The following is a 27,065-nucleotide window of genomic DNA, read 5'->3' as shown; positions in this document are numbered from 1 at the left end:
CCGACGCTTGAACCTAAAAATAATAATAAAAAAATAGTTAAAAAAAGGAAAAGGGGTGTGGTATTTGCATGGCATTAGTAACAACTTTGTTAGTATAATATGATAATCAACCATAACATATTTAATACAAACATGAAAGATATGTCTCGTAAACAAATAAATGTTAGTTTTATAGTTATGTAGTTATGATAATGATTTAATTATATGTTTTGATATTAATATAAATATTTGATATAATAAAATACTGTTTTGATAATGATGATGATGATATATTGTTTAAAAATAAATAATATTATCTTAGCCTTAATTAATATAATTTTACATTTATTATTACCGGTTTTTAATATCTTTTTTCCAAGCGAAAGCCAATAGCCACGAGAAAAAAGAACAATCCCCCCACGGGAGAAAGAATAGTAATTGAAGGGAAAGAAAACCCAGTAAATGCTGTGTCTTTTGGTCTCGGCGTGCAAGATTTCATCATGACCAGTCTTCTTTCCTTCCTTGACACCATCTTTTTTTTCCTCTTTGAACGTACTTGTCGAGTAATCATATTCTGTAAAGTCTCCAATCCCTAAATCAATGCCATGAACGCGAGCATAGAACTTGTATAGTGTTCAAGATTCAAAAGAAAAACCAGAGGAATCTGAGCGAGGTGACTGCCTGACCGGACTCTTTCACTTGATTAGAATTTTGATGTGTATGGTCAAGGGCTCATCGCGTGGATCGATCGGACCGATCTAACCTCGAGCGTGTGTTTCTTCTTTGAGCTGTATAATTATATAATTTTATTTTAAAAAAAATAAAGTAACATTTTTGTTTATTAATATTTTAATGTTTGAGCAATTTTAATCTTTTTATTTCTTAAAACACTTTTTGCAGTTTTAAGCAATTTTCCTATTACAACCTTGTATACAATTGGATGGCTTGTGCATGTGTTATTATTATTTTTTAATTTAATCTACTAATTCAAAAAAAAAAAAAAAACAAATCTTCCTTGTCCAATAAGGAAATAAAATCAAACCGCCTCTCCATGTACAACGACATCAGTTCCTTGTTAACTCTGGTTGACAAGGAAACTTCTGTGTGTCTGCCTGTTTTACTTCGCTTAGTAGCACTACAAATCTCTGATATACCTTTCTTTTTGAGCGATTCTTACGTTTATATTATACACATTCCCTCTTCCTTCTTCTTCTTCCAAGGTTAATTCTGGTTTCTTGATCTTTTCTTGGGTATTGTTACTTGATCATCACTAGTCTTTGTGCAATGAAAATGATCGTACCTGCTGATGCCGACGCTGGTTTTCCCAGTTCGAAAGATTCCGGCCCAGCTCCGGCAATGACTTTTTTGTACGTGCTCTTGCTCTGCATTGATTCTTTAATTACTTCTTGATTTGATATAACTCTTGAGAAGAGAAAATTATATTCCTTCTTTCTTGTTGTTGATTGTTTTGGGTTTTTACCTGTTTATCAAATTAAATTGAGAAATCAATAGGGTATATGTTCAAGCATGTTATTAGCAAGGCACCATTCCACCATGGCCTCCTCCTCCTACTGCCCGCATGGCTTAATCCCTTACACTACTCGCCTCTTCTTTCCTGGGTACCATGATTTCGAGTTGAAGATTTTTATTTAGCCACTGTGGGGTTTACCAAGATCAATAATGATTAATGGATGTGGATGAATTTTGGAATTTGTTTTTTGAAAAACAATAACAATACCAATAGGTTTTCCTTTAGAACATAGGTTTTGGTTTGGTTGCGAGTAAATCGTGAAAGTAACCATGCAATTGCTACTCAGATTCTTTTTTGGTTTCTTTTATCAACATGTGTTTTCCTTGTCCTTTTTTTTTTCCTTTTTAGGATGATTTTGTTTGTTTAGTATTGTGGTGTAAAACTCATTTTAACTTGAGAATATATTATAATAAGTTTTTTGTAGATTTTTTTTTAATTTTTTAACATTAACATATCAAAAATATATTAAAAAAATCATCAACTTAATGATGATTTGGTTTTCATTAACAGGGCGAGTAAATGGAAGGGATGGCTTCCTCAGGTTGAGGGTTTGGCCAATGCAAGCATGAAAGTGAATGAAAACAAGCTAACTGTGGCCTCCAAAAAGACCTGCGTTTGTGCACCAACTAGCCATGCTGGTTCATTCAGGTGCCATCTTCACCGAGCTACTAGAAGCACTGCTGCTCAAATGTCAGAGGAGTATAACAGTGACAAGGAAAGTAGTGAAAATCTTGACTTCATGAAGATGATCCTGTATCGCAAGTTCTCCAACGAAAAACCTCAGTTATCAAGGTTTGGCAGGGCTGCTGCTGCTGCGGCTGTTAACAATGCTTACAGCAATTCTAATTAAGAGCTTGAAATCCACAAGGTGTAGATGACCCTTTTGTCTCTCCCGAGTTTTCAATTGGTAAAATGTGAATGACTGGAGTCGGATGCTATGCACATATTCTTTTGCTTTCTCAGTCATATAATACTAATATATATATAGTGCTATTCCTTCTTCTGTCCACGCTCTTTTTTCATTTTTCTTTTGAATGTGACGAGGCACTTGAGGTCCCTCTATCTGTGGAGTGAAAGTGATAGATAACAGGCATAACATAGAAGGTAACGAAAAAACATGCTGTAGCTCGTAGTATGTTTGGCCAATATGTTTAAAAGAAAAATATTCAAATTGAAGGTCTCATATTTGGTAAAAATTATCTCGATTCTAGAATTTCAAACGGGAAAATACAAGAACAAGTTACAAACGAAAAGGAAAATACTACCACTGCCAAAATGATAACGAACCAACTCTTGAGCTGTAGATGCAATCCTTCCAAAAACTTCATTCATCTATATGTTATAGCCAAAGATTTCAAAAATTACTCTAACCAACCACTTTGCCATGCTAAGGTATGAAGAAATCAGTGTGCATTTACTCAGTTCTTGCAGTACAGGGAGTTTTGACACCAGCCTGCCTCAAACCAACGACTACCACCCTTTCTACTATATATTTTTATTTGTTATATTCCTTTTAATAATGATTGCGGTGGTGGTGATGGGTAGAGGAAGCTGGTGTATAAATCATTCTAATTTTGAGTTTAAAAATTTGTCCTGAGCCGATACATTTGAGTCTGATACAATAATCAAATTTAAAGTTAAAGATGAACACAAGGACCAGCATAGAGTTTTCCGGGAGCACCTTCAGGGAAAAATGTATTGTGGAAAAAATTCTAAACTTTATGCCTCAAAGTTCAACTTCCTTACAATTAATGATCCAGATAAATTACGCTTACAGGCAATTACGTTCATGAAAGGGACATCATAAGCTAGATTATTCACAAAACTAATAACTCGGTTAAAAAATGATGTGCAATCCATGTGTTATCAGAGACCCCTTGCTTCCTGGTGTGGTAGACAATGGTCAATCGGTGTGTATGGCATGGATTTCAGGACCAAATACCATTAAACGCTCTTCTTGCAGATCTCCACTATGAACCCCCAATGGTTTTAACTTTAGGGAACTTGACAGTAGAACTGCATTGATGTCTTCTTTACATGATCGTTCGCAATCCTTTTTAAGAGTCCCCTTCATCAGGGAAGTATCGTTGAGTGTCAAATGGCCGATTCTGGGTGTTTGAATGAGGCAAGTCAAAAGAAGTTCCTCTATTCATCGGTGCAAATGCTGCAAATAAAATACATAAAATAAATGAGATCTGCAAGTACAAATTTGGTTGAAGGGAACTCATAAAAAGGATTGCGTCATGTAAAATAACTGCAGTTATATGATATTCGAACATGTTATTTGGTTCTCAATCAGCTAAGTTTTCAATGACCAAAACTGAAACATTACTTGAGAAAGCTATATGATCAAATGCTCCATCAAAAAGAATCTGCCCTTTGCATGGTTGAATAGAAAATTCATACCCAACCCAGCTATACAAGATTTTGGTTTCTTTTGTACTTGACACGATATGTTCAATGCAACCTGTCCTCTGACTATCAGCTTGACAAAAGCATTTGCTTCATGTAATGTGAGCGGATTGAAGGGCTTTTTTTCCAGGTTATATTAAACTGTTTGTGCACTCAGAATCACAATAATGCATTTTCATAAATATGAGATTCGATGTTGACTAGTAAATAAAATCAAGATTCTATGAAAGAGAAACAGATCGTTTAGCACCTTGACAAATGCATGCCACGCACATTCAAGAGCTTATTTGATTAGCAGGTGACATAAAGCATCAGATGTGAGCACTAAAAAACAAAACACTGACTTGGCTGCAACTGTGCATGAACACTATTCTACAATAGATCACCAGGTAAATAAGAAGATACTTTATGTTGAAATGTCCTCTTCTATCTAGAATGCTTTGAAGAAGAGAAGAAAAATTTGTATACTTCCGTGCTCTTCAGAAGAAGAAAACACAAAACATACATGTATACATGTATATATGTAAATACATATAGGTGCTTGTCTACATACATATGTTTGTTAGTCAATCAAAACCAAGCTTATGGATGCTCAAACTCCAGCTCTGCAATTTATAATGAGCATGCTAAACACAAATATTTAATCATGGACTGCCTAACAGACAAATAATCTGATAAAAGAAATCAACTTGAAGTTATTATTGAGCATATCAGCTACTTGTACCTACAAGAATGACCCCTTGACCAATTTATCCCGAGAAATATAAGTGACCACATATTGAGTAAATTAAATGCATTGAACGTACCTTTCTCCCTCATTCTTTTCTCTCTGTCATATTCAAATTTATCTCGAATTTGGCTAACCTTTTCCCATGTATCACCTTGCCTGTTTCTCCCAAAATCCTGGTCCTGAATTCAAGACCCAGTCATATACATGTTATAACAACATATTTATTTACAGTAAAAATGGAAGGAGATCAAACTGTTTGAAATCTCTAACATCATTTTAGACTGAAAAAGAAAGATGTTACTAAAAGCTAGGCCTCCTGCATCCTGCACCATCCTATTGCAAAAGAGAAACATCCATGCATACGTACGTTTCCCACTTTTGGAATAGAAACGATTAAAACATAAAACTTTCAGAAATTTCTATAATAACAAATTGAATCAATTCAATGTAGCCTGTGACAAATGACAAACTGACCTAAAACAATAAAAATCATATGTTTGCAAAGCTGATACATTATGTTTGGTGTCCATTATTTCTTTCTTTTTTAAAAAAAAAAACATTGTGGGGAGAGTGGGTGTAAAAATCAGGGCTAATAGCTCAAATCTAAATCATGTCATCAGTATCAAAGAGATCACTTTATCATGACCAGTACCAGTTCCAAAAACTTAAACAAAGTTGTCAAAGGATCCGTACCTTCACCTGTTCAGGTCGCTTGCTCCTGTTGCAAACAAGCAAAAAAAAAAGACTGATTATCCGTCTCTAGAGAAAATTTGAACATATAACAAATAAATCAGCATTAACTACACATCAATAAAACAAGAAATCGATTGACATAAACCATAAACAAATGACAGAAAAACAGAGAAACATAGATCGAGTATTAAAAGTATAAACACTACAACCTTAACAATTTATATTCATCACCAGTAAATGAAAGACTTTCTAAATGAACTAAGGGAAGCCTTTTCTTTCTCACTCCATCCCACCATAAATGACCATTATGGGAAAAATCAAAACAAACGAGGGTAGAAACTGGCATTGACAAACCTGTACGGGTTAAAATCTTGATCATCATCCTCAGCAGACTCATAATTTGCATGATCTCGCGCAATTTTCTTGGAATAGCCCTCATCCCAGTATAGCCGCTCCCAATTCTCTCTAAGCTCCTGATATAGTTCCATGTATCTTTTGCACCAAGGTTCATGCTCCTTCAATTACAAAAACAGGGCACAATCCAAAATTCAGGCACATGCTTAGATTAACATTTTTTTACTAAACAGCCCACCATTGCTCCCTTGTTTTCTACAAAATCATCAAGCATGCTGTTTTGTACCCAAGCAAGAAAACGACCAGTCAAATTCTCAAACAGATTGCAGGCAAATCCATGACATGCTCAAAGATGTACCTAGTTGATGGATGGTACATGGCATCCCAAAATTTGAAAAGTTTCGCATTGTAGTCCTAAAAGTTTGAAACTTTATTATACCCTTCAATTTTACAAGCTTAGCATCCAAAAAATCAATTATTTTCTTATTCGCCCCCTCAATCCGGAATTTCTAGCTCCGCCCTGTAGCAAGCAGAAGAAGCATGGAGGAATGAGCACTTACTGATTCCTTGATAACAAGGCGAGTGCGGCGCATGAACTGTTCACGAAGTTGCTTTCGCCGCTTGTTGGGGACGTTGTCTCTAGGGATAACAAATCGCTCACGTGGGGGCACGTGTTCTCCTATCTCGTGCATCTCGCCGTCGACTATCCACCAGTCCGATTTCTCATCAGTCTTCTTGGCTGCAAAGGGAGGGGACTTGGATCGCCGCCTGTTTGGGCCGGCCCCGGTTCTTAATTGGCGGAGCTGGTGGGCGGTGGACTGCAGGCATGGGGTTAGGTGGTGGAGTCGTTTTACGAGAGAAGACATGAGGAAGGTAGGGCTGAGGATTTCGGGTTGGGACTTGGGAGCGAAGGTGTAGTGAGTGCCTAAACCGGGATTAGTTTTGAGCAGGAAAAACGAGTGAACCGGTTAGGAATACTGACCCGACTTGCCGCGGGTAATCTGACTCTTTTCAATTTTTCATCCCCATTTGATACTGTGTTACAAAGAGTAAACTTTTTTTAAAAAAATTATTTAAAATTAATTTTTTATATTTTTAAATTATTTTAATATGTTAATTTTAAAAAAATAATAAAAATATTATTTTAATATATTTCAAAATAAAAAATACTATAAAAAATAACTAATAACACACTCTCAAACTCCCTTCCCTTATCTTAATTTGCTTGGTTATTTATAAATTATGATTTTAATAGTTTTTTTTCTTGACATAGTTTTAGTATTTTTTTTTTCAAGACATATAATTGTTATTTATTTATTTATTGGGAGATTTTGAGCTACGCGATGGAGGGTAGTCTCTCTGTTACATAATAATCAGATAAATTATAGTCAATAACAATAAAAGGTAGCCCTTTACGTTACATAATAATCATGAGAAATTATTAAAAATATCATGTATTTTAAATACAAAACTATTTTATGCACCAATTTTTTTATTAATTACAATTTATATCTTTATTCAACGCATATTAATGATAGAAATATAAAAATATCTTTATTTATTAATGAAACCCATCTTTTAAATACAAAACTATTTTTTTATTAATTACAAATAAATCAACTTCATCCTTTATGATATTCACTATTTTTTTTTAATATTTTACGTAATGGCATAAGGTTTTATATATACAAAGAAAACATATCATTATATAAGGGTGATTATTTTTTGTTCGATTCGGTTTTTATAAAAAAAATAACCAAAACCAGTTTAAAAAAAACTGAAACCAAACCAAAACCGGTTCAAACTGACCGTTTCGGTTCGGTTATTTTGGGGGAAACACATGTTCAAACCGGTTTGACTCGGTTTTTTCGGTTTGGCTTGGTTTTTGTTTTTTGTTTTTTTGGTTAGGGTTCGGTTCGGTTTTTTCAGTTTTAAGCTTATAAAACTGAAACCGAACCAACCAGTGAGTTTTTTAAAAAATTCTAATTAATTTAATCAGTTTTTTTTTCATGATTTAATTTTTTAATTATTTTTTTCAGTTTAATTAATTTTTTTTTCGCAACCCTGTCACTATCTATCAATTACGCAACATTAAATGCTTGAGGGTCGTGCTCTAGCGGTGTGTGGGGGCTTGTTTCCTTCTGTCGTCCTGAGTTCGACACTCTTTGCGTACGCCTGTCACTCCCGCGGTGCCTTACCTGTTCATTGGGCTTGCAGGGTGTTCAGTGAACCGTGAGGAATAGTCGTGGTGCACACAAGCTGGCCCAGACACCCCACGCTAATAAAAAAATATAAAAAATAAAATTACTTAACATTAACAATGAAACTGAACTTGGCCATGCCCTTGCATCATCTAATTCAATATTTTTGAACAAAAACTATTATTTTTCTTGAAATTATCTTTATTCATCTGCTTCATTTAATTTTTATTTACATAATGACTAATGGTATATTTAAAACTGCAATGACACAATACTTTTTAAAATAAGTTTTTTATCTATAAATATATTAAAATAATATTTTTATAAAGTTTTTTTACATAAAAAACATTAATTTTTTAAAAAATTAAAATACAAATACTTTTAAAAAACAACTAAAATCACTTCCTTCACGCAATCTCGAGAAAGAAAATCGAACGGTCCGCTTCGTTCGGTCTCTACAGCATTGCACGCAGCACAAGAGAAGAAAACAATTTGTTCCCGCTCATATTCCAGTAAATAGTTTCATGGTACCTCAAGGTTAGGAGATTGATTATACTAGTCCCTTTTCTTTATATTTAGTCCATCAATACCTTTTAATTTCAATTATTGGCTGTACATTGTCTCTCCTTCCAAAATTGTCCTATTTGTGGTGTTAATTTTAAGAAATAAATTGTTTTTATTACATCCCATTAATCTATGATGAAACAAAAAAATTTAAAATAAAATAAAAAATAAAAGAAGAAGAGCCAAAATGAAAATTCAAATTACAAAAAAAAAAAAACAAGAATCTAAAATGCCAAGTTCCAAAGACACAAATATTTTATTTAAGAAAATACAAAAAATTGATACTGAAAGTTTCTTTATTTCTTATTTTATTTTTGCATCAATATGATCCATTTAAATAGCTCAATCAAAATCATTTACAATATAAAATTTACATCATTTATTAGCCACCCTCTCACAACAAAATAGAAGGAAGGGCCGCACTGACCAACGATTATAAGTATAAGATCCTGTATAATCAAGATTAAAATATAGTGGCAAACATGACTAAGTGTTGAGACTTAAGGGACCGTAAATGTATTTTACCCCTAAACGAAGTCAGGTGGGCTGAGGCATTAGAAGAGGAAAGTCAGCAGTTGCAATCGACGACGAGAACTGAAAGAGGGAGCAGCACAGCAGAAAGGAAAAGATAAGATGTGTGGTAGAGCGCGTTGCACTCTCAGAGCCGACGACATCCCCAGGGCATGCCACCGCAACACCGCCACCGTCCGCTCCGTCAATATGGACCGGTAATCTCTCTCCCTGTCTGCTGAAGTGTTGGCTTGTTGTTTGATATAATTTTGAGTTTCATTTTAGGTACCGCCCATCCTACAACGCATCACCGGGTTCGAATTTGGCGGTTGTCCGTAGAGACGACGCAGCCAGTGGCGCTGGCGCCAGCGGTGGGGACGGTTATGCTATCCACTGTATGAAGTGGGGATTAATTCCTAGTTTCACTAAGAAATCTGAGAAACCAGATTTCTACAAGATGGTATGTATTTATATATGTGTATACGTATAGATGTATGTATTGTGGTTTTTTGTATTTAATTATTATACTGTTGTTATTAATTATTAAATATTTTTGTTTTTAGAAAATTTGCATAATTTAATTTAATTTGTGATTGTGGAAAAATGCAGTTTAATGCACGATCTGAATCACTGAGCGAAAAGGCTTCTTTTCGTCGCCTGATTCCGAAAAGCAGGTGTCTTGTTGCAGTAGAAGGGTGTGTTTTGTACCCTTTGGTTTGCTTATGATTACTTATCAACAATTATCAGTTCTATATTTTACTTGTGGATTGCTTTGAGTGAATTTTAACATAAAGTATGCGGTAGTGGTAGAGGATCTTACGACTTCGAATAGGCATTTGTGAATGCTGGTGATACAATGTGACTTGATTATGATTATGTTATCTTTCTAAACTATGGTTGGTTTTGTTAACATTGAAGTTGCCCTAACCTAATTTGCACTTGTTGTGAAACCTGTAGCAATAATAATGAATATTGCACAAGAGAGAAAACAAGAAAAACATACAGATTTAATGTGGTTTGGTAATGTGACTACATCACAGAAGCGAAGCGAAGAGCTTTTATTTCATTATTTGTCAAATTATGGTTACATAATGTGTATTTATAGTAGACCTTAGCCGTCCTAGGAGTATTAGTAATTTTCTCAGTGCGCTCCGCTTCACTCATCTGCTTATGAGCCGCATGCTACAACAACATTTTTTGTGCTTACTTGAATACCAAGTAAATATGTGTGCATTTTTGTTCACTGATGCACTTGGAAATAGAAGTTTCAGCTTAGTTATGTATTACTGTATTAAATGATATGTCACATGCTTCATGCTTCAAATGGTTTTTCAGATTCTATGAGTGGAAAAAAGATGGGTCAAAAAAGCAGCCCTACTACATTCATTTCAAGGATGGTCGGCCTCTTGTGTTTGCTGCTCTTTATGATTCATGGCAAAACTCTGAAGGTGAATGCTATTTCCATACTTCTTCAAGACATGACTTGTTGAAAAAATTAGCTCCTTAACAAGATGTCCTGTCAATCCTATTATTAACTTCCATCACATCTAGGAACTTGAAGCAGAACTTTCCAGTGAATAAAATAAGATGCTTGTGCTGTTCTTAGTGTCAGTTTGATGATGTTTTTAGTCTATGATTAGTTCCCTAATAATGCATAAACTGTGAAAGATGATCTCGTTACTTTATGCTTTTCTGCAGGCGAGATACTTTACACCTTTACTATAGTCACTACTGCTGCATCTTCAGCTATACAATGGTTGCATGGTGAGTGGTGCTTGTTTTAGTTCATTCATGTTGTCTGTTTCAATTTTATGAGATGCGTGTATGCTATCATATTATTTCCTCAATAGCACTAAACATTGCATGTTAAATAAACAAGGAGGTCCTTATACATGTCAGGTTTTGTAGTCTTATGATGACAGAAAATGAACCAAATCACAGTTTCCAGTGCCTTGTGAATTGATTTATGAAATCTAAAGTCCTGCACATTTATCATTTAAGAATCACATGTGTGGAACTAAATAGAATGTTCAAAGAGATATATTCCAGTAGTTACTGCACTCACAAATATTGACCGGCAACTACATTAGCATTCATGGTATGCTAGGGTTTACTTGTCTGTTCCAGATCTTAGGGAACATTTATTACAGCAGTAATTCTAATCATATGAGCATGGCAGAGAAGGAAGCTGCAGTTTCTTTTTTGGACTGTTTTATTACCCTTCTTTACTATAACAAATGCGCCAGAAATGTTCAATGGTTGGTTCAAGAAGCAAGGGAGAAGGTCGGGCCATGAATTCTCAGGCAATTCATATATCATGATAAAAGCTGCAAAACTATGGAAATCATCCAACTAATGAGTTGTGCATCGTGAATGAAAAAATGGAACTGGAGTCTTACTACAGCTACATTATGCTTTCATGCTTGCAATGTTGATGATGAAGAAATCATTTCCTTGAATGTGGTTGTCAAAAACTCTTTAATTTGGTTCTCTCATTTCAGTTTGTATCATTCTTTGCTGAAGTTGAGCTACTGAGTATTGAAATTTTTAACTCGTATTACAGACAGGATGCCTGTTATTTTGGGTGACAAGGAAGCAACTGACACATGGCTAAGTGTTTCTTCCAATTCCAAATTTGATACGGTGCTTAAGCCTTATGAACATTCTGATTTGGTAAGAGCTCTCTTTGTTTAAGAAAAGATGAGAATACCATCTGCTAGTAGAGTAATGGTTCCACATTATCTTTCATTTACACCAATTTTAATCTTCAGGTATGGTACCCAGTGACACCTGCGATGGGTAAGCCATCTTTTGATGGACCAGAGTGCATTAAAGAGGTGCGGAAAGTCTACCTTTTCTATAACATTTTGTAATTTTTCATTATTTGGCTCTCGAAAATGGAAAAAAATAAAACTATGGTGCTAGTGATGAGCTGTGGTGTATTGGTGTATCTCTTCCTCGCTGTTTTCATTAGACATGTGCCTCATTTGTTATTCCTCTCAACGAATCGACTATTTATAATTTTTCAGCATGTCTCGCAGATACATTTGAAGATGGAGGAAAAGGGTACTATCTCAAAGTTCTTCTCACGAAAGGAATTTAAAGAAGAATCAAATCCTGAAGAAAGTACACGTGGCAAATCTCTCAAGTTGGAGCCAAAAAGTGTGAAAGAGGAGAATGAAAGCGAAGAGAAGTTAGAAACTCCATGCTCCGCTAAAACAGTGGACTATGATTTGAAATCAGAACTTGAAACTTTTTCACATGAGGGTGAAACGAAGTGCAAAACCAAACGCGACCGTGAGGAGTTGGTTGATTCGAAGCTGAAGACAGATGAAATTGTCAAACCACGGGCAAGTCCAGCAAAGAAGAAGGCCAATCTCAAGAGCGTTGATGATAAACAGCCAACACTTCTTTCATACTTTGGCAAAAAATAGGATTCGGGCACCCTGAAATTCATAAATCACGAGCAACATGTATATAGACACACTTCAACACTAATTTCCTTGTGGTTGTCATCTCTGAGATCTAGATGAGAGCTTTATTGTACAACACAAGCCTACAGCACAGTTCAGCATGGGAGGTTGTGTCTTGACCCTTTTTTTTTTGCATGAATCTGTGGGTACTTTAGCTAGCACCTCCAATTGGTACCCTGTAAGCACAAGGTAGCACTCCTTGTATCTGGTTGGAAGCTACTGTTGGGATGATGCTACCGAGACTGCATGTAAAAAGTTAAATTTCTCTAATATCTTTTCGCTGACCCCATGATTTTCTTCCTCTTACAGGAAGTTGGCAGTTTTTAGATTGCCTCGGCAAACACAAGGATATATAGTATTGATCAGAGAAAATAATTAGAGCCTTTTCTATTTACATGCTGGAGAAAATAGAGGGCTCGATTGCGTGACTGCTGCTTGCCCACTACCGTGGCGCAGCACTATAATATATGCATGTTGGGTTGAGCAAGCGACTAGAGGGACGAAGAGTGGAATTGGAGGCTATGTTGTTGTCGAGCAGGGCAAGTTTGGGACGCTAAAATAATGGGATATTGAGCAAATTAGCACATAAAATAAAAAATATAGGTGTATTGATATAGAAGCAATTTTTTTTTTGATAAAATAATATAATTTGATCTTGTTGTGCTTAAAATAGTAACATTTAATAAATATCATGTTTTTTAAGCGTGATATGGTTAAATTATGTTATTTCTAGCTTAATTAGTCAATCAGTTTGTAATAATGAGTGAAATTGGTTGATCAATTTTAAAAATAACAAGAAAAGTCTTAAAATTGTCAAAACTAGAGGATCTAGACGAGATTTTTTATATATAAAGATTTTATAGTCCATATAGCAAGGCAATAACTACTATAGAAAATTATTTTCTAGAAATTCCTGTAAAAATTTGAGGATCTAATAGTCAAATCAAAAGTTATTCATTTTTAAGTTGTTATTCTAGTCTGATGTGATCAAATTCTCTTAGACCTAAACCTGTTTTACTTGTCTATAAATATATCTGTTAAGTCATTCACATAATCTATTATAGATAAATTCTCATTTAGTTATAACAGACTCATGCTTACTACTTGGAATCACTTATTTTTGTGCGAACAATAATTTTTTAAAATTTTAATTGGAGTAAGTTTTTTAGTCTACAAGTTGAATAAAAATATGTATTTTAACACATGATTCATATTTAAAAGAAAATTTTTATAAAATTATGATTTTTATGTAAAATAATTGATCAATTAATACAATTAGACCCAACCAGTCGACTGGTTGAGACAAAAAATTAGAGTTTAATCATGTCACGTTTTAAAAATATGATATTTATTAAATATCGTTATTTTAAAATGCGACATAGTCAAATTGTGGTATTTCACCAAAATCTTTTTTTAAACAATTCAAATTTCTACGTTCACTATGCTAATTTTACAAAACAAAATCCAAAATAATGCGCCAAATTTCTCCAATCCACACATGCAACTTTTTGGCATGGCAGCTGCTTTCCAAGTATAGCAAAGAGGAAAGTTGAAGCATCTGTTGATGTTCAATGCTTCAATTTTGAGAAGGTCCCTAACCCTGGATATTTCAATATAGAACTAGGAGCTTTGACGGATAAGATTCGATCACGAGCTGTTTTGCCAAAGGAAAAAGGGATTGGCGAAGAGAAGATCGAATTTTGAACTTCCAGGGTTCATTGCACATGGGACTTGGCTCAAATAGATTGTTCTCATTCCGTGGCTACTGCAGCTAGCAATTTACCAAAGTTCTGTAACCGCAAGGGCTGTAGGATCATGTACTAGCATTAGCTTCTCTATAGGCACAAGAGAATTCTAATTTTGAACTCATATTGAAGGAGATTGAAGACGCTTAATGATGCCCAGCAAGAAAGAGTCATCATCCTGTTCTATGAGCCTCAATCACTTGTGAGTCAACTTCTAACACAGTTCTTAATACGTCCATGCAAGTGCCAACCCCATTCAAACAGCCCGTAACCCTGCTCTGTCAACTATAACCTAACCTAACCTAACCTAACTAAGAATGCTAGCAGAGCCATCATTGCTCATTAGCAAGGGCATATATTTCATGTATCTACTTGAAGCTGGATCAAGAACTAAACAAGTATTGCATAACTTCATAGAAGATGATTTATAAAATAAGGTGGAGAGAGCTACAGAATATTGGCCAAAATTTTCGTCATACCAGAGAAAGGGTGATTCTTGATGTCAAGAATAAACCCTTCACCCATAAATCAAATTAATCCAATTACGGAAGGCATATATCAATGCCGAACAGAATCACAACCAACCAAGATGAAACTTCTCATAGACATCTCTAACAAAAGCTTCTAAAGTCTCGGTCAAAAGAGAGGGATCATGTATAGATAGCCTACATTTTGAAAGAAATTCCATTTGACATACTTCACACTAATAAAAACTACAGCAGGTAGTACATTTTGTGCTTGCACGTTCTACAAACCTAAAAGGGCATATTTCTGTCAGACTCCACATAGTATCTTCATGAACCTCAGTTCACTACTAGGAAATTCATGTAATCTATGACAACGGGCACAAAGAATTCATGAAAAAATTGCACATTCAATACGATAATATATATACCTAGGTAAAATTTTGATCACTCAATTGATGCTAGTGTGAGGTTTGGGATTTAGCAGACACTATCTCGTTTGAACAAAAAAGAACAAAACTCACATTTTAACTTTCCTTGCACATATTATATGCAAAAACTTGCAGGTCATTGTTTCATTGAAACAAGCTGCACTTCTTTTCCCATCCCGAGGAGCCGGAATGCACACTCAGGGTAAAAACATTAAGAGATAAGCATTTAGAATTCAACTTGAACATCAAGTTCTATATAAACAAACAGAAATCAAACTTCAAGTATGCTGCCAAACTATCATGAACGGGCTGGAAAAAGCAAGCTACACAGCATCAATACAAATAAAAGAAGCATGTAATCGCCGGAACATAAATAAGTCTACAGATTCTAACATGAAAACAACGTTCATAAAATCTATATATCTATTACAGTATCAATGCCACTAGGTAACACTCCCAATTCCAAAAGCTCAAAAAGAAGCCAACTTTAAAACCTATTGCTTACTCAGTAAAATTGGTTGGCAAAGCGATTCCTCTTCAGTACATTCCTCTGCTGCTGTTAAGAATGGAACCAAGTGTGCCCAAAACCGCGAAAGCCAAAAGCGGGCTAACATCAAGAGTATCGAAGATTGGAGGAATTATATTTCTAAACAAGTTCAAATAAGGATCACACAAGTCCCTTATAGCTGATAAGGGCTGACGGTCCCAAGGAATGTTAGGGAACCAACTAAGCAAAACCCTGACCATCAAAACCCCACTATATATATCGAGCCATTTAGCCAAACCGGCCGCAACCACCGTCAATGGGGTGTTTAAATACCCGGTAGGACGGTCCTTAAGCGCCGCAAAGAAAAAGGGGCCCACTGAGTGAACCAGGTTGCTTTGTAGAGCACGAATCGCCATGAGTTGATCAGGAGTGGGGAAAAGATTATGTGAAAGAACGAATTTTTGGATTGAAGTGACGAAGATGCGTGAGAGAGATAGAGCTAGGGTTAGGATAGTAGCGACGGTTCGGGTTGACCCGATGAGCTGGGGTTGTGACTCGGCAGGGATTTGTGTGGATTGGGGGGAGAGGTGAACCCTATGGATACGTTGTTTGGTGGTGATAGTCGGAGACAGTGATGGTTTAGGGAACTTGAGAGCGAGAGATAGGGGGTTTTGTGATGGCGGACAAAGGGTGGTGGTGGTGGTGGTGGTGAGAGGAAGGCGGCGGGAGAGGTTAGAGTGGGAGGGGAGGAATGGGGCGCGGAGGACGGCGCCGGTTTGGGAGGAAAGCATCATTGCCATTTTTTGTTTGCTTTGTTATGGGGATATCGTCGGTTTTTCGATGGCTAAAACGATGTGGTGATAACTATCAAAAGCAGAAATCGATAAGGTTTATGCTATCTGGGTTTTCGATTTTTCACTTTCTTTTATCATTAATTTTAACGGCTACACTATTCTTGATAAGGATTGTTTTAGGAATAAATTTCAATCAACTTTTTATTAAAATTAAAATTATTTTTGTTTTAAATTAATTATTTTTAATTTTTTAATTTTTTTTTCATGTTGATATTAAAAATAAATTTTTAAAAATAAATTATATATTATTTTGATATTTTTTCAAGTAAAAAATACTTTAAAAAACAATCACTATTATACTTTCAAATACTCTTATAATTATAAAACTTAGTTTGAATCAGTAAATTAATTTAAAATATTATTATTTTAAGATTATATTTTTAAAATATTAAAATAAAATTATATTTTGAAATAAATTAAATTATATTAAATTGACCAAATAAATTAGATCTATAATTAATTTATCAAACAATCTTATTTACTTTGACATTAAACCCAATCAAGTCCGAATTTGAACTTATAAATCACATAGTTGATGTCCAAGTTTAATAATATAAAAAAAATCAAATAAGTAATAAATTTCTTTTTTATTAGATTATAAAAATTTCAATTAACATGTTTTAAAAAATTATTTTCTTGTAGTTTCTTCAGACTCTAAATGGTAACTTTGAGAAGCATATTGATCAAGTTGAATCTCCAAGGATTGGTATCATAAAAACAAACAAACCTTTATAAAGAACAAATTGAGGATGAAGAAATGCATAACATCTTTATTTCTGATTTCAATCTCACCTTTCAAGTAATTCTATGCCCTGAGGTGAAAGTGAAGCATTCTTGACACCAAGCTCCAAACAATGAATTTGACCTTTAGTTGTGGGAATTTTGCAATTTTTTTATTAAAAAACTAAATATTTTGTTTCATGGTTATTAACTTTTGAGTTAGGTTTGGTTAGTTTTTTTTTAGACGAAATGGACATATAAAAAGAAAAAAATAGAAATTTTCAGTTCTTTATTATAATTTTTAATGGATTTTATATTTAAAAAACAAAAAATATAAATAAAGACCACCATCTTCCCGTTACAAAATAATAATTAAACACTGCTCAGATTAATGAATTATTTGACACTGGGATATTATGTATTAATTGACTAGTAATTTGGGAGAAAATAGCCATAATAAACACTTGTTGAAGTTAATTTATAAATATTGATCGATAAAAGGAAGCTGAAGCAAATATTTCATATATATATATATATATATATATATAGGTTTTCGTTATAGACATTCAGCCTATTGACATTAAAAATAAACTATAATCCAATAGACTATGATTTACAGGCATAATTAACAGGTTGTAGAGTTGCTTTATCATTTTTTAGGGTTGTTTTAATGTTTGATTGTGTTTTAAAAAAATTAATTTTTTTTATTTTAATTATTTTAATATGTTAATATCAAAAATAAATTTTAAAAAATAAAAAAATATTATTTTAAATAAAAAATAATGTGAAAAACAATATTTAATACACTTTTAAATAATCATTTAAATAGTATACGAGATTCCAGTCACGATTGTTTTTTAAAGTATTTTTATATATTAAAATAATATTTTTTTATTTTTTAAAATTTATTTTTAATATCAATATATCAAAATAATTTAAATTCATACAAAAAAAAATTTAATTTTCTTAAATACTTTTTAAACATAAAAATAAACACAATATTAATCATCAATATCCGTGCAAATGGCCAGATTCAGAAAAGACGGAGAACGTGGATGACGGCGCATCCTTGCCTTGCCTTTCCTTTCCAATATTCCTAGGCTGCATAATGGCCCAAGTGGGCTTGGGATGGCTTGTCCAAGCCCAAATTACGTTTTTTTTATTTTAGATTCTTATTTCTTTTTTGTACGTTTCTTTTTATTTTTGTAAATCCCTCACATATTTCTCTCTCATTTCTTTTTTATTTATATAATAATTAATTATTTAAGGAGACCAAGTTATTATTGAATATATAAATTCATTTTATCAGGTTGATATAATAATAAATGAAAGAAAAAATAGAATGAATTTTAGTTCTTTTCTCAAAACAATGGTTTTTTTTTAATATTAATTATAAAACAATATTTAGTACCTAAATGGAAAAATAATTAGTATCGGAATATTAAAATAATAATTCTTTTCGCTATTGAGTGGACAAATATTACCAAAAAAATTATTTAAAAAGGATAGTCAAATGAATAAAAAGATTTTACTATATATGGATGTATAATTTTTTTACTCAAACAATAATTTAATTTTCCCATTAATTGAAAAAATATATAGCTATTAATACATTTTAAAGATAATCAAATTGGAAAAAAAGAAGAAGCTTAAAATCACATTCAAACGCAATACATTCAGCACAATTTATTACAAAATCATCAAATAAAGATGAAATCAAAATTAATTTATATCTTATCAATGATCTCTCATCAAACACAAATTAATCTCATTTCTAATATCTCATCTTTACACGTATTTTTTTAACATCTCCATCAGAACATTACTCTATTCTAAGAACTCAACTTCACATATAAGAACATCAACATGCTCCTGGAGGATAACTCTAAGTTTATGCTAATCAAATTAGTTTTTCTGCTGCTCCTTCATTTGGATTTCCAGCTCTTTGATGGATACTTTATAATATATTAAATATTTCATTATACAAACAGCAGTTGGATAACTGTAAGTGCGTGTTTGACATCGCAATATGCTATGGTTGCACCAGCATTTAACCAGAAAAAACACAAAAAATAATGCTTTTGGCAACACAACACACACCAGCATTTCGCCAGTAAAAACATAAAAAAATAATGCTTTTATTGTTGTGCATTGATTTGCGAACGATTTTAAATAAGGAAAAAAGGGGAAATTAAACACCAGAAGAATCAACATAGAGGAAATATTTGTGGACGTAAAAAGGGTAAAGACAAGTAATAAGCCTCAATGAACCGGCCATCAGGTGCCATATCCATGATGATGTTCTTCAGCATTCGAAGGGGAGCCACCATGACACCCCACTGGATCACCGGCCGTGACACGAGGCAGAACCCTCGCTTCTTATTCCCTAGCCTTATAGTGCCAACTCTCCGCCTCCTTAGCCTCCTACGTCCCCTGCACCACCCCACTAACACGGCGGAGTTTGAAAACATGGATACAGTGATAGCACCTCTCTTGAGCATGCTGTGAGCTAGCTAGTGGTGATGTGTTCTTCAAGTGTTGTGGTTATTTTCTTTCTTTCTTTCTTTAATTCTTATATACTGTGTACGTTAAAGGTGGATCTGGTGTTAATCATGATGGGCATGATAGCAGCAATTATAACAATCATTATGTTCCAGGCCTGATGCTACAGCCGAATTTAATACAACAATCATTATATATTTACTTGCTTTAAGCTCGTGCTAGTAATCATTAGTAGAGATGGGCTTTTACTAAACTTAAAGACGAGTTAAAAAGAAGTGGTGGGTGAGGTGTGCTGAGCACTAAAGGATCCAATTGTTCTAAGTGATATGATTACACTAGAATGTAGACTATTATATTGTTTAATCTATGTTTAATCTCTATAATCCTTTTGCTTAACTTAAGAGTTAAGAGAGGGCATTGGCGCAACCAATCCATGTGTTGGCATAGGGCTAACTTTGCGTTTTTTATTAAAAAAAAATAAATGTTTGGTTAATATTATTGTGAGATAATTTTTTGCATTTAAAAAAATATATATTTATAAATAAAAATATATTATTTTAGCTTTTACAAAATCTAAGTTTGAAATATAATTAGATATCATTGCAAAAGATAGAAGTTATTTGATTAATCAAATGCTTTTTTTCTTTTTGTTCAGGTAAAAAAAAAAACTATTATAATACTAAACGGCCTCTTAAATAAGGTTAGTGCAAGAAATTCAATATAAAATAATTTTTTTGTGAAGGCATTTCTCTAATACCAATTTGGATAATTGGTTGTGTATGATTTAGTGTTTTAGATAATAGAAATCTAGAGATATTTATCAGAATTTTATTGGTTCCAATTTAAAAATAAATAAACTTGATAATAAATGTTTTAAAAATATTTTTTCTATTTTTTATTTATTCGCATGTAGAATTTTTTAATTTATTTATTTTGGTTTTTTTTATTTTGATTTATAAACTCAAAGAAAAAACTTAAACAAAAAATAAATTTTACATAAAAAATAGAAAAAACTCGAGCACATAAATATCAAAACTTTCAAAGAAAAGTAAATTAAGAGATCATGCCCCTGAGACATCAAATGTTTACAAACATCAAGATTGTTTCATCAATATATCTATAATTACTTTATCTTTCATATTATTAGTCCTTTTTTTTCAAGACCCGAATTGTCATTTAAATATTAGCTCATTAGTTTATGATAACAGAAATAAAGTCATTTTTTTTAAATACTATTTTTACTTATTAAAACAAAAAAATTAATTTTTTTCTACAATTAAATAAAACATTCATAATTTTTTTTTTAAAAAATCAAGGGGTAAATAATAAAAAATGGATTTTTTAATGATTTTTGTTAATATGATTTAGTGTTTTTAATAATAAAAAATCGAGGGGTAAACTTATCTATTAAAAAAAAATTACAAATTTTTTTTTTATCGATGAAATCTCACTTTTCTCGTACGCTGCGTGATTAGCGGAATTTACAGCTCACCTATGTTGAATTAGCGACCCAAGATTAGTGTAGGAAAAAGGACAAAATTGTTTATTCAATGTCTTAACTTTAGTGTTTTTTGCAATCTAGTGTCTTTATTTTTATTTGTTTTAGAATGAAGTCTTAGTAATTTGAAAGGAATTAAAAACAATTTCCGACAACAATTGATATTAATATTATAATATTTATAAACTCTTTTATTAAAATGAGTTGTTTTTTTCAATAAAATCTACTAATATCCAATTAATAAATAAATAAGCTTTTAGTGTGAGAATATTACGAGTACCATAATACTATTCATGAATACTTTTGTTTCAAAATATTTTAATTTAAATTATGTATTACGCACAAAACGTTAATAGAATTTTCTAAAAAGTACAATCTAATTTGCATGAATTCTTTTATCCAGATAAGTTAACAATTACCAAGAAAATAATCAAAGATCTCTTATAAAAAAAAAAGAACGAATTTAATAATTTATGAAGTTGAAGATTGTAATATTATTTTGCCTTTTATTTTCTTGGTTAATTTAAAACATCTTTTAAAGTTTTGATAGTAAAAATAAAACATCAATAAATTACTATATATTGATTCGGAATAATTTATAAAACTTAATTTGTATTATTCAGGATTTTACATAATGTTTAAACAGACAAATAATCTTAGGTAGGTATAAGATTACTTATTAATAGAGATAAATTAAGATGATACTTCATCAACAAAAAAAAACAAAAAACAAAAAGTTTGTGATTTTAATCATGGATTTGATTAGCAGTGGACAAGTCCAGTTTACAATGGGCTCTTCTCTTAGTTTTGGATTCGAATTAGGACCCAAGGCTCGCTTGTATATGACATGGTAGGGTTAGTAAATGAATTCAAAAGGACTCCAAGTTAGCTGAAACCCTAAATCCATTGATGAAGATGAAGATGCAGAAGCTTCAGCTTCCCAACTAGCTAGGGAGAGGACGAAGGGAGTGAGGAGAACTGGGATTGACATGATAGATTTATTCTTTATGGTGTTTCAAGTTTTCTAAGCCATGATCATATACACAAAAGTCTACATAAGAAAGACAAAATACACATGTAACATGTGTGGAAAATTTGTAATGAAGGAAATGTGAACTTCCTTTCTTAATTTAGAATCTCAAAGTAATGTCTTCGTGTTTTTTTTTTGTTTTTTAAATAAAAATATTTTATGAAAAAAATTATAAAGTGACTAATTATAATTATAAAGATTTTTATTACAATAAAATATTGTTTTTAATTAATATGAGTAGATATTTGGGTGTAATATAAAATATATAATAATATAAAAGTATTTAAGTGATCAAGAAAAGATTTATCACTATCAAAAAATTAATAAATACTAATATAAATATCGATAAAAAAAATATCACCAATAAATTATAATGATATTTACCAGCAAAACATGATTTCATTGTTTTAGTCGGTATAAATCAACAAAAAGATTTTCACTACTTATGTATACGGAGAAAAATACAAATAGAATTCAAGTAATAATCAATGTTGATCATCCTCAATTTAGAATTTTCCTCTTTCTAAAAATGTTTTCTTTCCCATCAAATTTTTCCATCTTACTCATTTCTCTTATATATTTTTCAAAAAAAAAAGAGAGGAAAAGAATGCAAAATTGATGAAAGGACTAAGTATTAAATAGATATTACAGTATAGGAATCAAATATATATAGGTTTTTTAACCATCTAGGTGGTGGCCCAGTAGTAAAAGTTTGGGATCAAGAGGTTTGTTCCCTCTGTGGTCTCGGGTTCGAGCCCTGTGGTTGCTCATATGATGACCACTGGAGGCTTACATGGTTGTTAACTTCAGGGTCCGTGGGATTAGTGGAGGTGCGCACAAGCTGATCCGGACACCCACGTTAAACTAAAAAAACTATATATATATATATACATGAACAAGCTGGCGGCATAAAACTTTCTGCGTCAAGTATAGTGATAGTTGGAATGGGACAATTAGCCATATTGTATTTAATTAATAATCTGTGAATTACCTGTGATGGCTGCAATTGACTTCAATTCTGATCACACATTCACAAACACACGTCGTTTCTTTGCGTACAGTATTTGTTAGAATGTTTTATTAATTTCTTGAATATTTTATCTATCAGGGCAACTTGCAGGCCACAGGTACATAAATTGGATGATGCAGTAGAAAGGGATGTTGTATCCTCTATAGTCTATACTGTTGGAAGAAAAATGGTATGATATGATTTTGCATCACAAAGTATATTATGTTTGATTTTTAAATATTCAGTAAACACAAATTTTCGATAAAAATTGTAAATATTTATTAAATAATAAGTATATTAAATTGATCAGCATGAATCTATATTAAAAGATAATTTATATTTATAAAAAGATTTACGTTGCAATTATGTAAATGATATTTAAACTTAATATTATCAAGTTATTTTATATAAAAAATGTTAAGTTTTAATTCCAACTAGGCGTTGTACTTGCATTTTAAATATAAATAAATTAATTCATTGAATTGATAATAAATTAAATTATTTAACTCACTTAATATTATAATTTAGATTTGAACTAACATATTAGAAATCAAATGGATCACACACATTAAAAATCATTAATAAAAAAAATAAATTGGTAGGATTAATCAAGTATGAATTGATTATAAATAAATTTTAGAAATTAAAAATTAAAATATAATTAATACAGTGAATTAGAATCTACACCTAGAAAATTCAAGTAAATATTTAGTTGAATAAATTTTCAATAACTATTCTGAAATAAATATTTGATATTCTTTCAAAAACAAAGTGATATTTTATAATTAATAGCATCTAAACAAACCCAAAAGATTTGAATTCTAGACATTTCATAAGGTTTTGGTTTCTATAATCGTTGATATGGATTATGGATTAAGATTTCATTAATATATATAAAACTATATTTAAATATGAAAGTGAAACTTTGAATTTATCACAAAAAAGAATATAATATAAACGTTTTAATCCTCTTCAAAGGCGATGTGTGTCTTAGACTCTTAGGCCATCGTTTGTCATTTTAGGAGTGAATTCTACATGCAAATAGATGAAATTGAAAAAAAAAATCGATATGTTTTCTTAACCATCAAATTAATCTTTTAAAATTGATTAATGTTTATGAATTAAGACATTTTGCATCTTGCGAATTCAATACATAGCAAGTTCCCTCAGAGTTCCCTGTAATTGCACGATGCGATGCAAGAAAACTACAGGCAACTTGTTAATCTTTTAAAGTATGAATGAAGTGTTCAAGAGGGTCTAATCCCCTCTCCTCCCCATGCTGATAACACACTGAGAATCCAAGACTTTGGAAACAATTTTAGGGCAATTTAAGGTTAAGAACACCACTGTTCTATCTTCACCTTAGCCTCAAACATCAAACCACCCCGTTGCCCCCCACTCATCACAGCCACCACGGCGCCGCTCTCATCTTCAATATCAAATACCATGGAAAGAATTGTCAAAGATGGGATGAGAGAGAGAGAGTGAGAAACCTCAGTGGGCTTAATTTTAATATATATTAACTGCACTAAAAAACTCTGTCACGAGGAGGATCAAGAAGCACGAAGAATTGGTACTCAAGTTCTTTTTGAAGTCTGTAGCTCTAAGTTTTTGGTGGTGCTGCTGCCTACTTCCCATGGCCCATTGTTGGTTATAATGGCAATCTATGACTGAATAGATTGCCATGATGATGCCCTGGATGCACATCTTCTTCTTTGTGCTCTGTAAAAGTTAAGGAATTTAGATTTCTTTAATTTGTTCTACTGGAAGAATTCTACTCTGGTGATGGCAACTCAACAATGACGAGTTAAAAAGTCTAATCAATTACATGCCTATTTGTAAGGGAAAAAAATCTATTAATTATTGTTTTTTTTCTAAATAATATTATTGCTATAAATAAAATCATATTTTTCTTTATAATAATGAATTTTGTTTAGGTACTGATGGATTCTCCATCTCGACCATTAATAAATTAATTGATGAGCTTTTCATGTTGAGTTGTAGAATAAATAGAACAACCAATATTAAAGTAATATTAGACTGTAATGTGTAAATCAATTAAGAGAAAAAAAGAAGAAGAATACCCTTTCGATATATATATTTTTTATTCAATAATAAGCTATATTTTTTAGACGGCTTGCAATAATTGAGATTAAATTTTTATTTAAACAATCTTAAAAAAAGGCCCACTTTCCATGTTTCCAATGAATAATGACTCCATATGTCAATTTCATGAATTTCAACTTGACACATAACCTGATTCAAAAATTTAGATTAAAGATTAGGTAAATAAATTTAGATTCACTCAACTTGACACATGACCTGATTCAAGAATTTAGGTTAAGAGTTACATGGATAAATTTAGATTTACTCAAGTGAATTCATTATTTTATTTGTTTTTAAATTATAATAATGTTGTTGTGAAATTGTTTTTAGAAAAATTAACTAAGATCACTTAAATTTTAATTTAGTCAATCAAATCATTATTGAGTCAATTAAATTTGACCGGATCAATTTTAACTTGTTTTATTATAAAACTCTATCAAATTAATTCTCGGATGATCAAGTAACCGAATTCACCAACAATGGATTATGTTTAATAACACTAATGATTTTTAGGGAGTGTTTGTTTGATGGAAAGTGGTTTTTTGAAAATCATTTTCTAAACTTTCATGTGTTTGTTTGTCATTAGAAAAGTTGGTGAACAAAAAATACTTTCCAGTCAAAGAAAAATTTAGCTTCGTTTCCAAGAAAATGTTTTCATTTTATTGTTTGCTAATTATATCAAATTTGATCCTCAAACTTTTGATTGCTATATATATTTTGTTTTGAATAATTTATTTTTTCAATTTCATCCCTTAGAATTTAATTTTTATATTAACTTTGGTCCTTATTTTTATAATTTTTATTTGATTTTTCCTTATAATTTTTTAATTGAAATTTTTATCTATCAAATTTGGTCCTCATTCTTTTGATTGTTACTTATTTTATTTGAAATAATTTATGGAATGGTAATTATTATTATTTTAATTTCTTTATCTTTCAATTTTTTTATTTGTTAGATTTGATCTTTATTATTTTGATTATTATTTATTTTATTTGAGATAATTTATGAAATTATATTTTTTTTCAATTTCATTCTCATTCACTTTTTAATTTATAAGATTTGTTCATCGTTATTTTAATAAACTTGAAAAAAATAAAATATTAATAAGTTATTTTTCAGCTAATTTTCTATAACATAACCAAATACTGAAAAATATTTTTCAACTTATTTTTCATTACAATATCAAATATAAAAAAAAATTTACTTTTTTAAAATTTATTTTTTTTAAAAAAATATTTTTCATCAAACAAACATATTCTTTGTGGAATCTGCAAAACTAACGGGAACCAATGGGGGTGGCAAAGGGATAATCGTGACAAATCTCTACCTCTTTTGGCAATCCAGCTGGTTCACATTTTCTGCATAGCTATGGAATGGCTAATCATGGGGAAGACACGTTGAGATTCTTTCTGGGGATGGCCGGCGACGTCTTAATTGATGCAGCAGATTCACAGACTAACAACACTTCATCAATCCGGTGACTGCTTGCCATACATTGGAGTTCTATTGGCCAGAGCTTCCTTTTTCATTGTCTTTTAGTGATAAGAGAGTTTTAGATGCTTAAGCAAGAGACTTTATTCTATTGCTCCTGCATGCTCTTGATCCAAAAGAGCACCAGATTTAGATTTTCACGCCTTTTATTTCTTAATAAAACAAATTTTACAAGTTTCTTATATATTCAAGAAGAAAATAAAGCTAATTCTTATGGGGAAAAAAGTCTCTTCACTTACCAAAAAAAGACTTTAACCATTAGATTTATGGGATAAATTAA

At 31.8% G+C, this 27,065-nt stretch overlaps 5 protein-coding genes across 6 annotated transcripts; 2 read left to right on the top strand and 3 right to left on the bottom strand.

Annotated features, from left to right (window-relative positions):
* The first annotated feature begins 954 nt into the window (after positions 1-954).
* LOC133690500 (uncharacterized) lies at positions 955-2,513 on the top strand. The gene is made up of 2 exons (XM_062110723.1): positions 955-1,346; positions 2,021-2,513. Exons 1-2 carry the CDS (start codon positions 1,264-1,266, stop codon positions 2,358-2,360), a joined length of 423 nt encoding a protein of 140 aa, XP_061966707.1. The 5' UTR covers positions 955-1,263; the 3' UTR covers positions 2,361-2,513.
* A 695-nt stretch (positions 2,514-3,208) lies between these two features.
* Positions 3,209-6,626, bottom strand: LOC133691055 (uncharacterized). Of its 2 annotated transcripts, none has more exons than XM_062111375.1 (5): positions 6,260-6,626; positions 5,700-5,860; positions 5,352-5,370; positions 4,729-4,831; positions 3,209-3,674 (listed from the first exon to the last, which is right to left on the bottom strand). In XM_062111375.1, the coding sequence occupies exons 1-5, from the start codon at positions 6,563-6,565 to the stop codon at positions 3,568-3,570; spliced, it is 696 nt and encodes a 231-aa protein (XP_061967359.1). In that variant the 5' UTR covers positions 6,566-6,626; the 3' UTR covers positions 3,209-3,567. The 2 variants fall into 2 exon arrangements, with proteins under 2 accessions (XP_061967359.1, XP_061967358.1); XM_062111374.1 differs by having other exon boundaries at positions 5,346-5,370; positions 6,260-6,624.
* Positions 6,627-9,009: 2,383 nt separating this feature from the next.
* On the top strand, positions 9,010-12,731 carry LOC133691542 (uncharacterized). The gene is made up of 8 exons (XM_062112086.1): positions 9,010-9,192; positions 9,260-9,434; positions 9,584-9,669; positions 10,310-10,422; positions 10,673-10,738; positions 11,538-11,647; positions 11,746-11,811; positions 12,016-12,731. Exons 1-8 carry the CDS (start codon positions 9,098-9,100, stop codon positions 12,406-12,408), a joined length of 1,104 nt encoding a protein of 367 aa, XP_061968070.1. The 5' UTR covers positions 9,010-9,097; the 3' UTR covers positions 12,409-12,731.
* A 2,691-nt stretch (positions 12,732-15,422) lies between these two features.
* On the bottom strand, positions 15,423-16,465 carry LOC133692812 (ylmG homolog protein 1-2, chloroplastic). Its single transcript, XM_062113959.1, has one exon. The coding sequence runs from the start codon at positions 16,372-16,374 to the stop codon at positions 15,625-15,627; it is 750 nt and encodes a 249-aa protein (XP_061969943.1). The 5' UTR covers positions 16,375-16,465; the 3' UTR covers positions 15,423-15,624.
* Positions 16,466-19,270: 2,805 nt separating this feature from the next.
* Positions 19,271-19,705, bottom strand: LOC133690459 (uncharacterized). Its single transcript, XM_062110678.1, has one exon. It carries the CDS (start codon positions 19,647-19,649, stop codon positions 19,356-19,358), a length of 294 nt encoding a protein of 97 aa, XP_061966662.1. The 5' UTR covers positions 19,650-19,705; the 3' UTR covers positions 19,271-19,355.
* Between the last annotated feature and the right edge of the window lie 7,360 nt (positions 19,706-27,065).

Source organism: Populus nigra, chromosome 4, assembly GCF_951802175.1.
Source record: "Populus nigra chromosome 4, ddPopNigr1.1, whole genome shotgun sequence".
NCBI classification, from domain to species: Eukaryota; Viridiplantae; Streptophyta; class Magnoliopsida; order Malpighiales; family Salicaceae; genus Populus; species Populus nigra.
Note: the sequence above shows the minus strand (reverse complement) of the source record. Positions and strands in the feature narration are given on the sequence as shown.

Excerpts from the sequence above, each read along its gene's own strand:
- LOC133692812 (XM_062113959.1), bottom strand. The coding sequence starts at position 16,374 with ATGGCAATGATGCTTTCCTCCCAAACCGGCGCCGTCCTCCGCGCCCCA.
- LOC133690459 (XM_062110678.1), bottom strand. The coding sequence starts at position 19,649 with ATGCTCAAGAGAGGTGCTATCACTGTATCCATGTTTTCAAACTCCGCC.
- LOC133691055 (XM_062111374.1), bottom strand. The coding sequence starts at position 6,565 with ATGTCTTCTCTCGTAAAACGACTCCACCACCTAACCCCATGCCTGCAG. Across the intron at positions 5,861-6,259 it reads GCCTTGTTATCAAGGAATCA|GAGCATGAACCTTGGTGCAA; the intron begins GTAAGTGCTCAT and ends TTGTAATTGAAG. Across the intron at positions 3,675-4,728 it reads GAAAAGAATGAGGGAGAAAG|CATTTGCACCGATGAATAGA; the intron begins GTACGTTCAATG and ends TTTTATTTGCAG.
- LOC133690500 (XM_062110723.1), top strand. The coding sequence starts at position 1,264 with ATGAAAATGATCGTACCTGCTGATGCCGACGCTGGTTTTCCCAGTTCG. Across the intron at positions 1,347-2,020 it reads GCTCCGGCAATGACTTTTTT|GGCGAGTAAATGGAAGGGAT; the intron begins GTACGTGCTCTT and ends TTTCATTAACAG.
- LOC133691542 (XM_062112086.1), top strand. The coding sequence starts at position 9,098 with ATGTGTGGTAGAGCGCGTTGCACTCTCAGAGCCGACGACATCCCCAGG. Across the intron at positions 10,423-10,672 it reads TTCATGGCAAAACTCTGAAG|GCGAGATACTTTACACCTTT; the intron begins GTGAATGCTATT and ends GCTTTTCTGCAG. Across the intron at positions 11,812-12,015 it reads GACCAGAGTGCATTAAAGAG|ATACATTTGAAGATGGAGGA; the intron begins GTGCGGAAAGTC and ends CATGTCTCGCAG.